We start from the raw sequence: 21,522 nt of genomic DNA, 5'->3' as shown, positions 1-21,522 counted from the left end.
CATTAAAATTTGATTTTCAAGGAATATTTAATAAGGTAGTAACATATGCTTTTCTAACATGTACTTTTATATCACAGAAGCTAAAATGAAACATCTTGTGCATTGGGTAAAAACGGCCTGCTTTATGTGTATACACTGAGTGCAATTTAAAAAATACTGTAACTGTAATTTCAGGCTTTGGAATTTGTATAGGTGGTGCCAGTATTCTCCTTTCTTCGCATGGGGAAAAAAAAAATCCTCTGAAAATCATTTGAAGCTAGGACAAAAATTCCGTAGCTGTATTCTTAGGATCATTCTGAAGAGTCTTCATGATTCAGATGATACAAGGGAAGCTTCAATTCAACTTTTTAGAGAAGACATTCCAGCTCGCATGATCTCATCAACCAGGAGGATGTTGGTGGCAATCACAGTGCTGAAAGGGGGGGGGGGGGATATCAGATGGCTCAGATTTCAGATATGAACCTTAATTAAACTCAATATCCAACTAAACCATGCAAATTATATACTATTAAATGTCCCTTTTCCCTTCCACACATAAAAGTCAGGTTTCATTTCTACAGTTTCATTTTTTACATTTTTATGGGGGAAGAAAGGGAGAAAGAAATTAAATAGAACACATCAAATTAAAGAGTATGCTGATTAAAGGTTATTTTGGTTTGGGCTTTCCCCAACGTACCAGGAGTGAAGAAGCTGTTTCTTTACACAATAGTTATCCCATATGCCTGCTTCTGCTGCTACCATTGGCTCACCTGAAAAGTGAATCCAGTAGTCTTAAAATCATATATAGTAGGCCATAAGATCAGAATACCATTTTTTAAAATTTTTATTGTTATTCAATTACAGTTGTATGCCTTTTCTCCCCATCCCTCCACCCCACCCCAGCTGAACCCACCTCCCTCCCCCACCTCCACCCTCCCCCTTAGTTTTGTCCATGTGTCCTTTATAGTAGTTCCTGTAGAATACCATCTTTTAAAAAGAGTATTTTGTGCTGCTTTGCTTATCACTGATAACTCTTATTTCTTCCAGCATTAACTATGAGAACCCACATTTCTTCAATTAACCCAATTTTGTACCCCAAACCATGATTCCTGTGCACAGTATTTTTGATGAGTGCCCTATCTCTACATAGAAGACTTCAGTGATAGGAATGCTCTATTTGGTCACCAAATGTTTGAACATCTTGTTTTTCTGGACACATTCCTATTTGTCCATATGAAATTACAGCACTTGAACTATAATATGCCCAAAATGGGCTTATCGTTTTCCTCATTCCAGAAATCTTTTTTATTAACTTAAATGTAAATGATGCTGTTGACTTAAGTCTTACACATACCAACTGGATGTATCTCAGGTATCTGTTCCACTCTGTATTTACATAATTTGTGCTCTTATACTGGCCTAAGACCAGGGCTTTAAACATTTCATTACACTTGGTTCCCTCTGCTAGCATTATTTGCTATCCTCAGCCTTTTTTCATCAGTGAATATGATCATCTAATGTATTTTCTTATCAAAGTCATCGATAAAAAATTGAGTAAACCCAATGTGAAACCTTTCAATATTAACGTGAACCACCACTTAGCAACATCAAAAAATCCATACTCTTTGAAAGTATTCAAGTATATATAGTCTATTCCCTTGATTACTTTATCTAGTTACTCGATTTCTGTACTGTATTTTAGAACCCAGAGTTTACTTCTAGGACTAATAAAAAACTGCAAAGCAACTCCCCAAGGTTCTTTTGATTTTTCCTGGCTTTACTTCACCTCTACTATCTGGTCTCTCCCCTACAAATAGCTGAATTATTTTACCTGTGTTCAAGTCCACACCCACAAGTTGACCTGATGCTGAATGTTCTGCTTGAACTTTAACTAGTGTTTCCTGAAGATCAAAACCAGAATTCTGGGCAAGAACCTAAAGCAAGAAAATTTAGTAATTTAAAATACAGGACATAAGAATTGACAGTTAAGAACACAGTAAATGGAACAGCATTTCCAAGTAGTAATCAACAGAAAATCATGATATCAGTCGTAGTTAAACCTAAATAAACAAACTTATAGTCGAGTGCATCCCCTACACTGAAAACCCTCTTAAAATAGTTATCTATGGCCACCTGAAACTTCAGATATTCAAGTTTCCTATCCAGAAGAACCAAATACATTTGGATGTTCCAGTGTTAGGGAGAAAACTGATCAAATTATTAAAAATCCACATTATAAAAAAACCCACATTATCAAAAAGCTTTCATGTTCATCAAGTCAATCATTTTGGTGTATTTTAGAAAACTGACTGTTAAAAGTAGTCAGACCTTGGGAATAATGAGCAACGCATCAGCAAATGCTTGAACTCCAAGCTGGGCCCTGCCCTTGACACTGGGCTTATGTTTAATCAGGGCTTCTGCCATGGCCACTTCCACTGCACCAGCACCTGGAACTACACAGCCTGTTGGGTGGGGTGGGGGAGAAAGACAGAAATGCTAAATAAGCTACAAAGAAAACTAGAATTACAAGAAAACATATAAAACACATGTAAATGAAAACCACTAATTTCTTTAGAATTCAGTATAACCACAGCAGTTTTAACATTGTATTTGAAAACAATACAAGCAACACATCAAATATGATTTAATTTAACTAGAAGCTGGAAGCTCTTACGAGCTCTGAACTCATTTATTTGTATCCACTTTTAGTAAGGATATGCTATGAAGACACTTGGCGTACCATCATAGCCACTTTAAAAGGGAAGACTTTTCTTTTGCATGGTGTCTGGCTGTGTAAACTACTGACAAAAAGAACACAGTATTCAGCCATGCCTTTCAGACCAGCAAAAAGAATAGTTTGAGTAAAGTGAGATCTTACCATCATCAATAGCATTTTTAACAGCCCTCAAGCCATCTCTTATTGCATCTTTGATTTGAGTGAGTGTGTGCTTATTTGGCCCTTTGATCAATAATGTGACAGAGCGAGGATTGTTACATTTCTCAATAAAGGTGAACTTCTCTTCTCCCTGTGTAAAGAAAATATTTTAAAACGCAAGACATGGTTGTACAAAGAATGGTCAGAGAATAACTAATAGCAGTATATTAACCGATCACATTAAAGAAATTTCTTTAAAAGAAAAAATCACATGTAGAAGAAACATGACTTTCCCACTAAATGAGTATCATTGCTACACACACAAAACCATCAAAATGCTATGTAAACAAAGCATAAATATGAGCCGGAGTTTGAATGAGCTTTACTACTGAAGAATTCATAAGCCAGGAAGTATTACCTTTAAAAAGGAAATATACTTACCAATGTGTACTCATAGACAAGTCCTGCATGTCCCAAACAATCAGGATTTAGGTCATCAAAAGAATTTAGAGCTACCCCACCACAAGCAAGAGTCAGCCTGAAATATTGAAGTATATCAAGAAGTGACTTTTATTAGTTATGTTTAAAGATTAATTTTTAGTAAACAATTTTCAGAATTGCTACTAAAATTATATTCTAAAATGTTATTTTTTTAGAACATTTTATATATTTTTAATTTTTTATATTTAAAGATTTTATATTTAGACAGGGGAGGAGAGAAACATCAATGTGTGGTTGCCTATTGTGCGTCCCCTACTGGGGACCTGGCCCACAACCCAGGCACGTGCCCTAGACTGGGAATCCAACAGGCCACCCCTTTGATTCGCAGGCCAGCACTCAACCACTGTGCCACACCAGAAAGGCTAGAATTAATTTTAACTTAAGCCTTTCCATTTACCACCAGCCAGCTGAAAACTGGTCTTTTCTCCTAATCCTCCATTTAAACCACTCTCAAGTCAGCAAATACTCCTGATATGAAATCTACAGGTGGACAAGAACTCTTTCTTACTTTTTTCTGAAATCCTTGGACGCTCTCTCGACACTGAAAAATATGTACAATCTATGTCATAGTTAAAAATAAAACAATGTTCATAGGGCCATTATTCATAATAGCCAAAAGGTAGAAACAAATAAATGCCTACTAACAGATAAATGGGTTAAAATGGATGTGATATTATCCATACAACAGAAGATTAGTCCTCAAAAAAGAATGTGCCCTGGCTGGTGTGGCTCAGTGGACTGAGTGCTGACCTGCAAGCCAGAAGGTTACCAGTTCAATTCCCAGTCAGGGCACATGCCTGGGTTGTGGGGCAGGTCCCCTGTTTGGGGCGTATGATAGGCAACCAATCAATGTATCTCTCACACATTGGTATTTCTCTCCCTCTCTTCCTTTCCCTCCTCTAAAAAAAATAAAATAAAATAAAAGCTACATTTAAAGGAATAAAAATTCTGATACCTACAACATAGATGAACTTTGAATACACTATGCTAAGTGAAATGAAGCCAGACCCAAAAGGTCAATTATTGTATGACTCCCTTATATGAGGTACCAAATTCATAGACAGAAAGCAGAATAGTTTTTTATTGGGGAAGGAGAAATGGAAAGTGACTGTTTAATGAGTAGAGTTTCAGTTTGTAATGATGAAAAAGTTCTGAAAATCGGTAATTGTGATGGTTGCACAACAATGTAAATGTAACTTAATGCCACTGAGTTTTTTTTTACACTTTAAGAAATGAGTAAAAGGATAAAATTTGTATTATGTATATTTTATCGCAATATAAAGAAAAAGAAAATGCAAAGTCAAGTTGGGGGGGGGCTCAGTTAACTTGCACAAATTCATATCTGCTATCCGTACCGTTCCATATTTCTCTTTTTAGCTCTCCGCAGAGCTACTATGCCTTCTTTTGCAAGAGCATCTAAGGAAAATGGGTCAATTCCCTGTAACAAAGAAAAATTAGTTTCTCAATATATTTCACCTGAAAAATAAAAAGATGGATACAGACTAGTTTATAAAGCAAAATTCATTCTCACCTTTTGATTAATAACAACAAATCCTTTATCTGTGTCACCACAGACTTTCTTTTTTAGTTCTATTATTTTCTTAACTCTGTCTTCAATAAATTTTCTTTCAGCTTTTACTAGTTTCTCTCTCTCTTCTGCACTCTTATAAAAAAAGCCAGAATTCACTTCTCTATTAAAAAAAAATACAAAGGGGGAGAATGTTTATTTTTTGAGAAGGTAAGCCAGCAGTCTCAGAAACTGGGGTATTAGTCTCGATTTAACAATTATTCATGTAATTCTGATCCTGCCCTGGTACATTCAGTTTATTTCACAAATTCTCCCAAACCCAATCGAGGCGTTACTGTCCATGCAGTGAGAAACTGAGTCTCACAGAGAAGTGACTTGCCCCAAATACCAAGTTCCTCTGATTCCTCATTCCCTTTATGAGGATATAAACTCACGTTTTTTCATATTCTAATGACACATTGCATGTGAGGATGTACGCGTCTTCTACTCTCTTTTTCATATCAGGATGTCGTGCCCCATGGTCCAAAACAAGACCTCTGATTAAGCTGTTAAAACACATAAAAATTATGGCAATCACTTCATAAGGTATATAAACATCTAATCACTATATTACATACCTGGAACTAATATAATATTGTCTGTTAACTATAATTAAAAATTAAACTAAAAGAAAAAGTGTATGTGGTTGACTGTCAGATGGGGTATAGCATATGCTAACAAAAGTAAAACAATGAATTGAGACCGTATGGATAATTTTCACACAATCAGCCTTATTCCTTGAATTATTTGAACAAAACTTCTGAGTGAAACCTAGGTAGGTCAATTATGAAAAAGCAATATTCCAGAACATGACAAAAACAACTTATCTTGTACAGAAAATTTTGCAAAGAAAATTTCAAGGTGTTTTTAATTTTTTTTTGAAAATGTTTTCAAACTAGATCTTTGAAATATATTTTTAAATTCCCCAGCAGTCTCCTATTAAGCTTTGTGTCCAACAGTTAAATGCCAAACAACTGATACAGCTCAATTTTCTGAATCATTCTGATTATAAATACACCATACCATTAACTTCAAGAGGAAATATTACTGAGTAAACTGCTCACCTAGGCAATATGTATTAATTCAAGGCAAAAAAAAATCAGCCTAAATAATGTTGTATAAAGCACCTGTAAATTCATAAACACATTTTCTAAGTATTTTATAGTACTCAACCACTCACCTTGTATCGGTTTCAGATTTATGTTTCATCTCCATGATCTCAACCATGAAGAGGTCAATAGGCTCATCTTGTTTTTTAATGGCCAAAATGGAGTCAACTACAGCCTACAATAAGAGTACACCATTAAATGAATGAGTTACACAAGATGCTTATTGTTACTTGTCCTACAGAGAATTTTAGACAGATTCTCAACTTTAAAATCTTTTGATCTAATTCTTTTTCTATGAGCTAACAGAACACATGTTATAAAGGGCTGAAGTCATTTACATTTCTGAAATCTCAATTTGTCATCACCTAAAGAACCACTGAAATCACTCTTAGCTATTTTATTTACAATGTTGATAACAGGAAGCTTTTTAATAATGTAATCTACATTTTATAAGCATTTTAATGAACATTCTGATTATACCTTTATAACCTGGTCAGTTATGTGATTGTTTTTCTCATTTAACTTTTTTATGTACACACATTGGGTAATCGTTGCCACAAAAATAAACCTACTTATTTCACAATATGGTACTGTAAAGACTTTAGAGAGCACCCTATAATTGAAATTATAAGTTTTTAATATCAGGGGTTTTAATTCAACACATACCTCTGTTAAGACATCAGCAAGTTCAGCATGGACTTTAGTACGCAGAGATGTCCTGGCCACATCTATGAGGGTTTCCCTGTCCATCTCTTTGCTGACTTTGACTTGTTCCAAAAACTGAAGTGCCTTTTCCTTTGCAGCTTCAAATCCTTCTGTTATTATTCTGGGATGAAGACCCTATAATATAGACAATGACAAAACCACCACGAACTGAGTCTCTCAATTAGATCCAACTACAATTCACAATACAGTACATTTTTGAAGATATGTTCTGGATCATTCATAATCTTTAGTAAAATATAATGTGCTGACTTTATGAATACATTTAAAAGGATAATTAGTCCTTTCAATGCAGAGGAAAAGGACAGACATTGCTGTAGCACAGAGTCAAAGCCAAGGGAACTATAAAGCACACTTGGGTGTTCACTGTGCCAACCTCAGGAATAATGACAAAAACTCACATAACAACCTACAGTTAAAAGGACCATTATATCTTTTCCACAGGTAATCTGAAATAAATTCACATCATTTACTAATAAAAAGTAGAAAGGTTGACTAAGTCTACTCCTTTGTCTTCCCAAGATGCCAATCTTCTTGGCATCAGATTAATCTTCATTGAGGTCTGCTTTAGTTTTAAGCTACCCAGGGCTAAAAAAAAGTTGTGGAACTTTTATTTACAGTTAAGTTTTTGGTTGGCTTTTTCCTTACAAATACACCTGGTCCCAAACATCCCATTTTTAGATCTCAATTATTAATCTACATTATAGACAGATATAAATCACATATATGCCACTTAATTAAAAAAAAAAGAAAGAAAGAAAGAAAACACATTCAGGCCAAGGCAGGTTCCTTAACTTGTCCAGGATCACAATAAACTTGTGTCAGACCAAGATAAAGACTCTGGTTCCCAGATTTAAGCCCCCTGGCTCTTCGAATTCTATATACGGCCTCAGCTACTATTAACACATTAATATGTAGAAATAAAACTCAGATAATTTCTTATAAACAATATCACAGAAACACAAGAATCATGTATACTTCAGAAATGTAGAGATCAGCCTGTTTCAGTAGTTCTCCAATGATTAGGACATTGGAAGTGGTACCATCACCAGTGATGTCATCCTGGGCTGTTGCTACTTTGGCTATTAAGGAGGCTGTTGGGTGCTGAATTTGCTGAAAATTGAAAAAGAAAAAATTAACTTAAAACAATCCAAATATTCCTTAAAATGTGTGAAAACCCTCCTTAAGTGCTATGTACATAAATTGCCCAAGTGTTCACCTACATACTAGAATTAAAAACCCACCGTTATTTTGCAATCTGTTTATACTGACCAAAACATTGTCATATGTAAGTCCGTATACTTCTCAAGCTTATTTTCAATTTACTGATAAGAAAACCTGAGGCTCAATGTTTACTTAAGGGGACAGAGCTAACAAGTAACAGTAACAAATATTTTCAAATCCTTGCATGTCTCTTTATGTCAAATCTAGGACATTTGTGAGAATAATCCAGGTGCTTTCTAAAATGAAAGCCCAGCAGCCTCCAGTATTACTTGGCACTGACTAAATAAAGTAAAAATAAAATAAAATAAAATAAAATAGGTCTGTTAGCAAAGACCATCAGTGGATGCTAAATCTCTGTATGGAAAGGCTTTGGAAGAACAAAATATTCATCGAGTCTCCACAGAGTCTTAATTACAAAGGATTCAATGAAGGCCCCCGCACTGCTTTTAGTTTTTATGTCTCCTTATTCTCCTTTAACCTAGAACAGTTCCTAACCTTTGATGTCTTTGGGGACACTGACAGTTTTTTAGAATCCAGCCCAGTCATCTTGCAGACCATCTCCTTAGCTAAATTTGCTAATGTTATTTTTCACACTATACAGATGATAAGTGTATACTTTTCACTGTTTTCTTTATAGGTTCTTGTTAAACTGTAATTGTTTAAGGTGCTCTTCTGTGTTTATGCTGCATTTCACAATTTCAAAAAGTCAAATGAAAATTTAAAAAGCCATGTAGATTCGGTTTTTCTGACATTAAGTTTAAACTGTGACCCCAATTGTTCTCAGGTAGCATAGGCCACCATTTAACCTACCAAAAACAAACAAAAACAACACCTTCTAGGTTAGCTAGTCCTTACTGAAGATATTTACAAACACCTAGATGTTGAAGGCAAGGTACCCTACTATCAAAATCGTAAATTTTATTCTGAACTCAAGACACAGGCAAGTCATTTCCTTTTCTTGGATTTGAACTGCTAGGTTTGGGAAATTTAAGGATATGTAAAGAGACTGATCTCAATAATCTCATATTCTTGGTCACGGGGACTTTTAAAGTGGTTAAGCAACGAGTTTTATCTCCCCTCCAGTTGGAGGTGGAGAGGTGAGATGTAACAAAGAAAAATCAAACAGCTGTTTTTAAAAAAAGTGTAAGCAACCTATCTCACTTTACCTGCTTGTGTCACTTAGTTTTTCAGATTTTATTAGATTTTAGTAATTACAGTCCTTTAACTCAGGCCTCCAATGTCAGGAGCAGGGATTCAAAAATAAGTATCAAACTCCAGGGATCCTCACTTTACTACACCACTACTATTACTGACCAATTTCTTCTGTGCTCCCTCCGTTGAGAGGTAACGAATATAATTTCCTCCTACCTTGAAAATAAACAAGATCTTCCTACAAACTGAGTGTACTATGGAAAACCAAGACGTTTTTGACCGAGAAGAGCAGTCTCTCACCATTTCATGAAGCAGCACATTGCCATCTTTAGTAAGCTTGATGTCTCCAGCACCAGAAACAAGCCTGGTCAATGGGCAGAAACGACTTAGTGTGACTTTTTCAACGGAGACCGAATTGATTCCCATAAAAAGCGAGCTTTACCCAGATCCTAAGGAGTTAGGGCCACGGGGTTGGTTCACTCCTCCCGGTAATAGGAATGCAGTGTCCGCCCCCCTCCCTTCGGACAGTCTGCCGAGTCCCCAGGGTCGCTGAAGCCCCAGAGCACGAGGGAGCGCCGCGCACGCGGGCAGCTTTGTTCTCCGCGGGGACTGCACCGATTACGAAAGGAAATGGCCGGGCCAGGAAACATGCCCGACAGGGTAGAACATGGGAAGAAGAGACGCGGCGGCGGGCTTGAGACCACGACTCCCGAAATCAGGCCCGTGGCCGCTCGAGGTGCGTGGTGCCCGCCCGGCCCTGCCCTCCAGCCCCGCCTTACATCTTCATGGTGCCCTTAGGCCCCAAGTTGGTCCTCAGCACGTCCTGCAGTCCCCGGGCCGCACTAATGTTGACCGCCAACGCTGCCTGAGCCCGGGCCACCTCAGCTTTGGGGTTCAGGGTCTTCACGGCCGCCATAGCTGAGCCAACAGAAGAAGAGACCCACAGCGAAGAATACCCAAAGCCGGCTCAGCGTGGCCGGGAGGCGCTATCCGGGTATTCTGGAAAAGTCCGGCGTATCCTGCCCGCCTCCAGCGTGCCGACGCGCCGCCACGATTGGCCGCGTGTCCGCCGGCGCCCCTCATTGGGTCATAGTCCTGAGGCCCCTCCCCTCGCTCTGGGGCTACGGCGCCATTGCGCACGGGAGGTGTGTGTTTCCCGGGCTGTAAGACCTGGCAGGGCTAAAGTTACCTCCCGGGCTGTAAGACCTTGGCCGACTTGATCCGTAGGCGACGCCGGCCTGTGGGCCCGCGTCCCTGCACTTTTCTGGGGAGCGGGCGATTCTTCTCGGAGGTCTCTGACATGAGGGTGTAGGGTGGGTTTCCTCCTTCCCCAATCCCTATTTACGCCTGTTACCAGCATTTTCTGGACTATGTACTGTGACAGTGTTCTAGGTCCCGTGGGGATACTGTAATGAATCTGATAAGGGCTGTGAATGAAAAAGGGGCTATGCAGTAGACCTCACAAGCTTGGGGATGGGGAGGGGGTTGTCACATGGCAGGCCTGACAAGCTCAGTAACCAAAAGCAAGCACTTAGGATGGTCTGATCACGAATTCCTAACTGGGCAGGTCATAGCAGTAGTCACATCCCAGGCCTATAGTTTCCTTAGCAAAGGTAAATCGTTACCTTAAACTTTCAGTGAACTCTGGCCATTGATCTTATGCATCTAGGAAAACAGCTTTTCCTGCCTCTGGAAGACACAACCACAGGCACTACAGATCCGCTCATTACATTGTTCCCCTGAATACCATCTCTATGTGCTAATGTTAATTGTTAACTATCCTGTATACACCAATGTAAAAAATATATTTCTCCATTTTGCCTTTTATGCAATCCTAGAGATTTCCCCACCATACTTTTTCCTGCCTCATTAGTCTACCCTGACATATTTCATGTAACCCTCCCTACTATCATTTTTAGATTATAGTGTATGAAATAAGCTGCAAAACTGCCATTCTCTGGAGCCTTTCTCAATCCATTGAGATTTTGCTTCCTGGTGTTGTGTTGTCAGTTTGGCTCAAATAAACTCCTAGAAGTGAGTTAGGTTTGGACATTTCTTACTTCGACAGAACCCTTGCCCAGTATCCTGTGAGTCTTAGGCCTAGGGAAAATGAAGTGATGTAATGCAAGGTACAGAGTGTTACTTGCCATTAGAAAACTACAGGATTGGTGCGATGGCAATTCAATCTTCAGACTCAGAACGCACTGCTGAGACCTTAGGCTCTCAAGGCAGGTTTGAAAACTTGGCTGCAAAATGGTGTCCAGCTTTTGAGGGAACTCTTTTTTTTTTAAGACAGAAAAATCCTGAAAGAGGTCCACAGTTGTTTTCTAGTTTCCAGTCTCCTCCCAAGTAATGTTTTGTATTTTATTTTTATAGTTAAGAATGAAAATTGTTCAGAATTCAAAAGGTGCCAAAGGGTACATAATAAAAAGTTAAGTTTTTCTTCCCCAGTGTAACTTCCTCCAGACAAGCACAACTGCCTTTAGATGCTCTGAATTCTCCCCGATGCTTTCTGAATTTATAAATAAATATATAGGTATAAAAAAAAGTATTTTTCTCCACACAAAATGCCAATTTGTTAATACACATTGTTGGGTGTATCATATAAAGTATCTTGGAGTTCAGGGTCTCCAAGAAATTGAGGTACCATAACAATTCAAACAGAATTCCTCATTCTTTTTTTTTAGGTTTTTTTTTAAGAGATTTTATTTATTTATTTTTAGAGAGGGGAAGGGAGGGAGAAAGAGAGGGAGAGAAACATCAATATGTGGTTGCCTCTTGAGCACCACCCCCCTAGGGACCTGGCCTGCAACCCAGGCATGTGCCCTGACTGGGAATGGAACCAGTGACCCTTCGGTTCGCGGGCAGGCGCTCAATCCACTGAGCCACACCAGCCAGGGTGAATTCCTCACTCTTATTAACAGCAGAATGATATTTTTTGTAAGAATGACATAATTAAGCATCTACTGGTTGATGTGTAGCTTGTTCCCAATCTGCTATTAAGGCTGCAGCGAATATCCTGGTATATAATGCTTTTATGCGGTTTTATATATTTGAGAATCACAAAAGCATCTATGTAAGTTTGAGTAATGGCATAAAACAATAGAAGGAGACTCCTGATGTTACTTGCTATGCGTGCAGATTTATTTAACTACTGTTAGAGACGCATGGGGAGACATAACAGATGAAGTCTGTAGAATTTTAGGCATCTGCTTACAGGTAGGGACGGGGATATGGACTTTTGCTCTCCTGAGGTGCAAAATTTAAGGGGCACTAAAAACTCAGTAATGAATATCAATAATATTTTAATGCAATATTTTTAAAAAATCAAAATGCATGCAAAAATCCACAATGACTAAATATCAGAGTTTTAAGTTAGGCATCTCCACTAACATATCAGGCATTAGACAAAGTCAGCTAAAGAGAAGGATCCTCATGATTACTCTAGAGGCAATCTATTTGCATATATCATTTTACTAGTCTTGGTTATCACACTTTCAAGCAAATTAGTTTTCATTATATGATACAAAATAGAGTAGCAAGGGAGTGTTATCTGTATGCTAATGTATGTATAGAATGGGAGAACTTTAGAATGACTTTTGAAGAGTTTCAAACAAAATGTCACATATTGGGAACAGATCCATTTTAGTTCATGATTGAAGAAATTGAGGTGGCAGCACTTGTTTAGCTCTTTGATTCAGGAGGGATGTCAGCAAAGGAGAACATTTTAAGGAAAGAAACCTAATGAGGGAGAGTGGTGTATTAGAGTCAAACAATTTGAATTCGAATTCGAATTTTGCAATGTTTACCACTATGTGACCTTGGACAAGTTACTTAACTTAAAAAAAAATTCATTTATTGACTTTTAGAGAGAGAGAGAGAGAGAGAGAGAGAGAGAGATTGATTTGTTGTTCCACTTATTTATGTATGCATTGGTTGATTCTTATATGTGCCCTGACCAGGGATCCAACCCACAACCTTGGCATATCGGATGAATCTCTGACTAACTGAGCTACCTGGCCAGGGCTAAGTTACTTAATTTTTTTTACTCAATTTTCTAACTTTAAAGTAGAGGTAGTGACATCTAAGAGAAAATTAAAAGAGGTTACATGTGTAATGTGTTATATTGTGCCAGACATGGAATTGTCACTACTGCATTCATACGATGTAATTAATTTTTATTTTCATAGCACCTTCACATGCAGTGTCTCATTCGATCCTAATATGGATCCTTTGAAGCGGAAAGGTCATGTACTAAACTAGTTTCACAGATGATTACATCAACACAGGGGTTTAATGACCAACTCAAGGTCACACTGTTGTATTAGGGCAGAGCCCAAATCCCAGGTTTTACCCTTGACTACTTCCTTTGCTTAGGTCTGCGTATCCACATACTACTCCCTGAATGTTTTCATGTTTACTTTTTCATTATCACCTCTCTCCACTCCATCCACATTTTTCTGCCCCCATTTCCACCACTCAGGTTTAGGCTGTGATCACTTCTTTCTTGGATAACTACCATAGTGCCCTAATTAATTGTTGCTCTACCTTTATTTCCCGTGATGTTACTGGAGCAATCTATCAAAAGTAAATCTAAAAGTCACAACTCTGCTTATAGTCTCTTAGTTGTCCCCAAGACCTTAGACTGAAATCTAAATGTCTTTTTTTTTAACTTTCATGTTACTGAAATTTTATTATTAACTAGCATCCCTCTCTAATCTCAAAGTTTCTTCTAAACTAGTAAACTAAAAGACAAAGAACCTAATTTCATAAGGATTACATATCAGTCATTTCTTGTTGTGTAGCAATATTTACCACAAACCTAGTGGTAATACACCTTTATACATTAAAAAAATTTTTTTCACTTATGGTTTACATTCAGTATTATTTTGTATTAGTATCAGGTGTACAGCATAGTGGTTAGACAATTATATACTCTTACAAAGTGTTCCTCCTGATGTAGTTATTACACTATTATTGACTATTTTCCCTATGCTGTACTTTACATCCCCATGACTGTTTTGTAACTACCAATCTGTACTTCTCAATCCCTTTAGCTTTTTCACCCAGGCCCCCAACCACCCTTGCATCTGCCAATCATCAGTCTGTTCCTCACATCTATGAGTCTGTTTGTTTTGTTTGTTCATTTATATTGTTCTTTAGATTCCACATATAACTGAGATCATATGGTGTCTGCCTTCCTCTGACTGACTTATTTCACTTAGCATAATACCATCTAGGTCCATCCATCTTGCAAATGGTAGAATTTCATTCTCTTTTATGGCTGTTTATTATTCATATTTTTAATCTTTTTTTGCTTCTTAAAAAAGAACCTTTAATGTTTCTTGTAATACTGGTTTGGTGGTGAGGAACTCCTTTAGCTTTTTCTTGTCTAGGAAGCTATCTGTCTTTCAAATCTAAATGAAAACTTTGCTGGGTAGAGTAATCTTGTTGAATGTAGATCCTTTCTTTTCATCACTTTGAATTTTTCCTGCCAATCCCTCCTGGCCTGCATGGTTTCTGTTGAAAAATCAACCGACAGTCTTATGGGACCTCCCTTGTAGGCAACTAACTGCTTTTCACCGGCTGCTCTTAAGATTCTCTCTTTGTCTTTAACCTTTGACATTTTAATTATGATGTGTCTTGGTGTGGGCCTCCTTGGGTCCATCTTGTTTGGGAGTCTGTGTTTCCTGGACTTGTATGTTTATTTCTTTCACCAGGTTAAAGAGGTTGACATTATTTTTTCAAACAGGTTTTCAATTTCTTGCTCTCTCTGTTCTTCCAGCACCTCCATGATGCAAATGTTGAATATTTAGATTTTATGTAAAACAGGCCTTACACACTTAAAAAGTACTTTAAAAATTCCCCTATGTTTTCTTCTGTATTTTAAAGATTTTGTTTTTTATTTTAATCTTTGATTCATTTGGAATTTATTTTGGTAAGGAACAAGAAGTATCTGTAGTATAATAAAAATATGTGTTTGGTCTTTGCCCCTGGTTTCTGGCACAGAACTCCTAAAATCATTGGTTTTCTGAGTGATAGGAGTGTCTTTTGTTATCCATAACAATCACCTTTGGAATACACTTGAGTCTGTGCTAAAGAAGTGAGTCAAAGTAGGAACCCTAGATACCCTCAGGATGAAGGCTGGTCACTAGAAAGACCAAACACTGATTAGTGGGTGGAAACTCTCAGCCCCCCACCAATCTCTGAGGAGTGGCAGGGGCTGGAGATGGGTTATACTAGTGCTTGAACAACCAGGGTGAGTGAACACATTGATGTCCTGATAGAGTGGCATATCCAGAGGGCATGGAAGCTCTTCATTACTCTTCCAGTACCTTGGCCTGTGTATCTTTTGTATTTGGCTGTTCCTGAATTGTATATTTTATGATAAACAACTAAGCCTGAATAAAGTGATTTCCTGAGTCAGTCTCCAAATTCTTCAAACCTAAGGAGATAGCGGTGGGAACCCTCAAGTTTTCAGGCAAGTCGGACAGAAGTGTGGGGAGCCTGAGGGCCTGGGACTTACAACCGGTGTGTGTGGGACCGAGCCCTTGACTGTACAGTTTGCACTAACCCCAGGGGGTGTCACTGAGTTGTTGGACACACAGTTGATGATGGAGAGAGTTGGTGTCTGAGGATGAGAGAATCGGTTATTGTTTGCACAGAACCCAATTTTATTTTTTTCCAGAATAATTCATATTATCTACCATTAGTGTGTAACATAATTATTAGCATATGCAACATTGCCAGATGTATCTGGATCTACTTTGGACTATATTCTGTTCCATAGCTGTGTCTATTCAAGTTATGCAGTAAATAAAAACAACACCATACTGTTTTATTTATTGTACTTTTACAATGAGTTTGATAATTTGGTAGGGTTAGATCTTTTTCATCAATCTTATCAGAAATTTCTGGCTATTTTATGTTTGTTTTTCTATCCAAATGAATGATAGAATTATCTAGTTTTAAAAAATGTGGGTTTTTTTCAGTCTTAGATTACTTTTAAAAATACTTTAAGCATGTATAACTTTTTTTAGTAAAACACATATTTTAATAGGTGGAATATTTAAATTAAAGCAGTAGAAGTGGAGGTAGCAAAATGCCAGGGGCTAGGAGTATTTCAGACATAAAATTGACAGAATTTTGAAATGTGCTACATGGTCACCATTTCTAGTCTAGGAATCTGAAGATGAAAAGAATTGCCAGAAATGGGGAAGGTTTGGAACGGGGAGGTGGAGTGATAGTATTGATTTTGGGTAATGTTTTTTCTGTTGTTGGCCCACTGAGTGTCTATCTTGTGGTAGAGTCCTGTGCTTGGGGAGAATATACAAATGAAAAGAGAAGGCCCTTAAAAGAGACAAATATACAACAACATGTAAAAAGTACTAAAGAGCTATCATGGTATATTCTCAGTGCCACACTACTAGGGAAGACTTCTGAAGCAAATTTTATTTTAAAATGTACACTTGATTTTTGTATTATAAAAATAATGCATAATCATAATTTAAAAAGCAAAAACCTAATTTTAAATAAATTCATAATTTCACAACTCGGACATAACCATGTGTGATTGTTAATTTTATGTGTCAGCTTGGCTGGGTCATGGTGCCCAGGTGTTTGGTCAAATGTTATTCTGGACATGCCTGTGAAGGTGTTTTTTGTTGTTGCTGTTGTTGTTGTTTTGTGAGATTAACATTTAAATAGGTGGTCTTTGAGTAAAGAAGATTGTCCTATATAAAATGGATGGGCTTCATCCAATTATTTTAAGACTTCATAGAGTGAACACTGACCTCTCCTGAGCAAAAAGGGGTTCTGCTAGAAGACAGCCTTTGGACTCGAACTGCAACTCTTCCCTGAGTCTCTGGCCCGCCAGCCTACCCTGCAGGTTTTGGACTCAGCAAGTCTCCACAATCACATGGGCCAATTCCTTAAAATCTCTCTCTCTGTCTGTCTGTCTCTCTCTCTCTCTCTCTCTCTCTCTGTCTCTCTGTCTCTCTCTGTCTCTCTCTCTCTCTCTCTCTCTCGATAATGCCCTCACTTTAACAGTAGACACCCTATGAGGCTGTTTATCTAGATGTATCTAGATTGATACTATATCTAGATATATAGATTTATACACATCCTGTTGGTTCTGTGTCTTTGGAGAATGCTGACAAATAAGGATTTTGATACTAAAGTGGTTTTAAAGGAGCAGAATTTTAAGGATGGATTTTCTGAATTGGTTCTGGGGTTTCTGTAATTGGCTCTCTAATATGATTAGATTTAAAGACCCTAATGATTCTGTTTCCAGTAGCAAAGAGAGTAGTAGTGATGATACAAAAACAGAAATGTGCAAAATATCACCATTGGATACTTCTAATTAAACACTTAAAAGAGGCAAGGATCTGGGTGTACAGGATATTGTTGAACATTTTTGACAAATTAATGAATATAATGAGACTGGTTAGTTGCTCCTAATGTCACTGGACAAAGTGGGGGAAAGAAAAGAATGGATTCAAATTCCCAGTTCAAGCACTGTATAAATGACCTGAAAGCTTCTGAGTTTATCTATCCCAAAAGAGACTTTTAACTACTGTAGCTGCAGAGCTCAGATTGCTGAAAACCAAACCCAGAATCCCATCCTGTGAGTGGCTAAATTGCAATGCAAATTGAAAAGTGAGGGCATTGATGAGGAAGAAATGGGATCCTGAAATTTGGAATGGAACATGTGAGAACACCCTGATGAAGTTAAGGACATTGAGTTCCTAAATCCTGTTGAAGCTTCTTTGCCAGAAGTAGCCTTTTTATCCCTGTTCGAGGAGATTTACCCTGCATTGCCCTATGAAACGGTAATGGCCTCCTTGAGGCAGTTCCCCTGCAAGACACTGATTCTCTTCAGGACCCATGCCTTCCACTCCTCTTTGCTTCTAGAACTGTAAGTAGACTAACTCCCAGAAGGTCATGGAGGCACAAGTAAATTACATGGAGGATTGGCCCAAATATCTGTGATGCCAACTCCTGCTATCCTACCTCCTTCCTCCCCGCCTGCACCTGTGGCCTCATAGAAAGTTTGCTGTGATCAGTTGACAGAGGAAGAGAAAACTTAGGCCTGATTTACAGAGGGTTATGCAGGCACCACCAAAAAATGGACAGCTGCTATTTTACAGCCCCTTTCTGGGACATCTCTGAAGGACAATGGTAAAAGGAAATCCTCCCAGTGGACACAATGTCAAGCGTTGCATCAGGGTATTTATCTGCTTGGAAGGAGAAATGGCCTGATAAGTGATCATATACCAATTCATGGGCTGTGGCCAATGATTTGGCTGGATGGTCAGGTACTTGGAAGGAACATGATTAAAAAATTGGTGACATGTCCTGGCTGGTGTAGCTTAGTGGACTGAGGGCCGGCCTGTGAACCGAAAGTTTGCCAGTTCAATTCCCAGTCAGGGCAGGTGCCTGGGTTGCCGCCCAGGCTCCCCATTTGGGGGCATGCGAGAGGCAACTGATTGATGTATCTCTCACACATTGATGTTTCTCTCCCTCTCTTTCTCTCTCCCTTACCCTCTCTCTAAAAGTAAATAAAATCTTTTTTGAAAATTAGAAATCTAGAGGTGGGTGGCTGCTGGTGTTGGGATCAATGGTGCAATCATTTCATAGTTGGGTTGGTAGCACTTTTGATTTTTCTTCATGACTGCAATGTGACTGCTGTGCCTTCTTCAGTCACCTCATTAATATTTAAAGCAACAAGAATTGTTTATATTAAATTGCATTTTCTCTTTAACTATAGTCTTCTAAAATATTTGACATTTTATTGTATTGGTATTGAATGTAACTATTCATGTATACATGTAAACTATTACATGTGTTAGAACATATTCTATACACTACACACAGATACAAAAAGAAATCTCAATACCTACTGCCCTCAAACAAAGGAACGTCATCAACACCATGAGAAAGCTCTTTACATAACCTCGTCCCAGTCTCATTTCCTTTCCTGTCCCCAGAGGCTCACTATCACCCTCAATTTTATGTTGAGACTTATCACTTATGATATTAAATTAAATTATCTTTAAAAAATATTTTATTTATTTGTTTTTAGAGAGAGAGGAAGGGGGGAGAACAAGAGGGAGAGAAACATGGATGCCAGAGAGAAACATGGGTCAGTTGCCTCTCCTTCGTGCCCTGATGGGGATGGAACATGCAACCCAGGCATGTGTCCTGACGGGGAATCAAACTGGCAACCTTTCGATTTGTGGGACAATGCCCAACCAAACTGGGCCCACCAGTCAGGGAGATACTCTTTTTTAAGCTTTCGGTCAATGATCATTTCTATATGTGAACATTCTATACGTGATTCCTGGTACTCATGTACGACTTTCTTTTGGATGCATTTCTATGGTGAAATTGCTGTGTTATAGAAAACATCCATGTCCAGTGTTAAGTGTGTTTTCTAAAGTAATTGTTGTAAATGTGTGGTTTTTTAAAAAAGATTTTATTATTTTTGAGGGAGAGAAACATTGATGTGTGAAAGAAACATCAATTGCTTGCCTCTCACATGCCTTCAACCAGGGACCTGGCCCACAACCAGGGACCCAGGCATGTGCCCAGACCAGAAATAAAACTGGCAACTTTTTGGTTCCCAGGTTGGCACTCAATCCACTGAGCCACACCAGCCAGGGCAATTAACTACTATATTTTAGAAGGCTATTTTATTAGCACTGAATTACTTTTTAAAGAAAAACAGTACTTGATTCTAACATAGTTAATCATTAGAAAACTTGTTAGCTTATAAAAATATGATTTATGGAAAACCTTTTAGGAACGGTTGTATTACCTGCATTACTTTTTAATGACCAATTATGATTAAAGCTTTGCAAAAGATTTTAATGTTTTTATTATGACTTAATTATACTGTATTGTATTTGGTTCGTATTTGCTACTTAACATTATTCCAGAAGAACAACAAATGAAGGACATTATGATTTGTTTATATTTTATCCCTTGTCTGGCACGATTACTCCCTCATTGTTACATGTACCTAGGACCACCCATTAGCTTCTTCCAGACCTTTTTTTTTTTTTACTTTAGAAATATGTCTTTTAAATTTTTATTTTATTTTATTTTTTAAAGATTTTATTTATTTATTTTTAGAGAGAGGGGAAGGGAAGGAGAAGGAGAGGGAAACATCAATGTGTGGTTGCCCCTCATGCGCCCCCTACTGGGGACCTGGCCTGCAACCCAGGCATGTGCCCTGACTGGGAATTGAACCAGTGACCCTTTGGTTAGCATTCTGGTGCTCAATCCACTGAGCCACACCAGCCAGGGCTGTATTTTATTTTTAAAAATATTTTATTGTTATTCTATTACAGTTGTCCCAATTTCCCCCTCTTTGCCCCCCTCCGCCCAGCCCACTCCCCTCCCACAGTCGTTCCCCACCCTGTTGTCCATGTCTCTGGGTCACTGATGTACTATCTACTCTAGCTAAAGAGTGCCTACAACACTGCCATCTCCTGTACACGAATGTTAATACAGGTGTGAATGTGAGGTAGGGCTTATGAGAAGTTGAATTATTTTATTCATTGTAATTATTTATTTGAAACCTATTTAATATTAAGCATCTATGAAATATAAATAATTGAAGAAATGAACTCCACTACTCTTTCACATTTATTGTACTTGGGTTTCTTTTCCCCTTTAAATAAATTCTCAGTTACCATTTATATTTATATACAAATATGTGGTGTTTAACTTCTTGTTTGCTTTATTAGACTTGTTTCTAAATTACCACAAAACATAAACAGGTTCTTGACTAGATTGTTATTTTAACCCCCCTTATTTTGCCCGCCCCCCAGTAATTATATAATCATTTACCTCATATTTTGAAACATCAGAAGTCCTCCTCTGCATCTTTCCTCAGAACCACTTCTGGTATATCTGGGAGAAATCAAACCGGGTGTGCCCCAAACCTGCAACCATTTTCTTACTAGTGAAATCAGAGAATATGCTACTTAAAGGCACATCTGAATAGAACTGTGGTTTTTGAAGGGTTCTGTAGCAAAGGGCAGGGAATAAACATGCAACCAAGCGTTTTGCTCTCCAATTGCATGCCCTCTGCCTGAGTGACCATCCTGGGGACAGCATACAGAGCTGACTGTCAGCATCTGAGGTTTCGAGGTGTGTTTAGGGTGGGACTTCAGTGCCCAGTTCCAGACAGCTGTACTCAAAGGTAAATGTTGGGGGGCAGTTTTACTTATTGTAGTATCAACATAAAAGTAGCTGGGCAAGCTAGAAGAAAATAAGATGACAAAAAAAGGGAGAAAGAAAAAAGGGGTGCAAAGACTCACTTTGTCACTCATGGTCTTCTGCATTTTAGTTGAGAATATAAAAGGTTTCAAACATTCTCTTGG

At 38.1% G+C, this 21,522-nt stretch overlaps 1 protein-coding gene and 2 non-coding genes across 3 annotated transcripts; all 3 read right to left on the bottom strand.

Moving 5' to 3' along the window:
- Positions 1 to 8: 8 nt before the first annotated feature.
- On the bottom strand, positions 9 to 10,180 carry CCT6A (chaperonin containing TCP1 subunit 6A). Its single transcript, XM_024571559.3, has 14 exons — positions 9,910 to 10,180; positions 9,431 to 9,494; positions 7,733 to 7,867; positions 6,698 to 6,871; positions 6,103 to 6,206; positions 5,318 to 5,428; positions 4,887 to 5,046; positions 4,711 to 4,793; positions 3,296 to 3,392; positions 2,858 to 3,005; positions 2,308 to 2,441; positions 1,811 to 1,913; positions 677 to 749; positions 9 to 412 (listed from the first exon to the last, which is right to left on the bottom strand). The coding sequence occupies exons 1-14, from the start codon at positions 10,044 to 10,046 to the stop codon at positions 340 to 342; spliced, it is 1,596 nt and encodes a 531-aa protein (XP_024427327.1). The 5' UTR covers positions 10,047 to 10,180; the 3' UTR covers positions 9 to 339.
- LOC112315091 (small nucleolar RNA SNORA15) lies at positions 2,671 to 2,811 on the bottom strand. Its single transcript, XR_002975856.2, has one exon. It is a non-coding gene; the product is annotated as a small nucleolar RNA SNORA15 (small nucleolar RNA).
- Positions 6,995 to 7,128, bottom strand: LOC112315093 (small nucleolar RNA SNORA22). Its single transcript, XR_002975857.2, has one exon. It is a non-coding gene; the product is annotated as a small nucleolar RNA SNORA22 (small nucleolar RNA).
- Positions 10,181 to 21,522: the final 11,342 nt, after the last annotated feature.

The sequence above is a fragment of the Desmodus rotundus genome, chromosome 1 (assembly GCF_022682495.2).
Source record: "Desmodus rotundus isolate HL8 chromosome 1, HLdesRot8A.1, whole genome shotgun sequence".
NCBI lineage: Eukaryota > Metazoa > Chordata > Mammalia > Chiroptera > Phyllostomidae > Desmodus > Desmodus rotundus.
The sequence above is the reverse complement of the archived record's forward strand: the minus strand, read 5'-3'. Positions and strand labels throughout refer to the sequence as shown.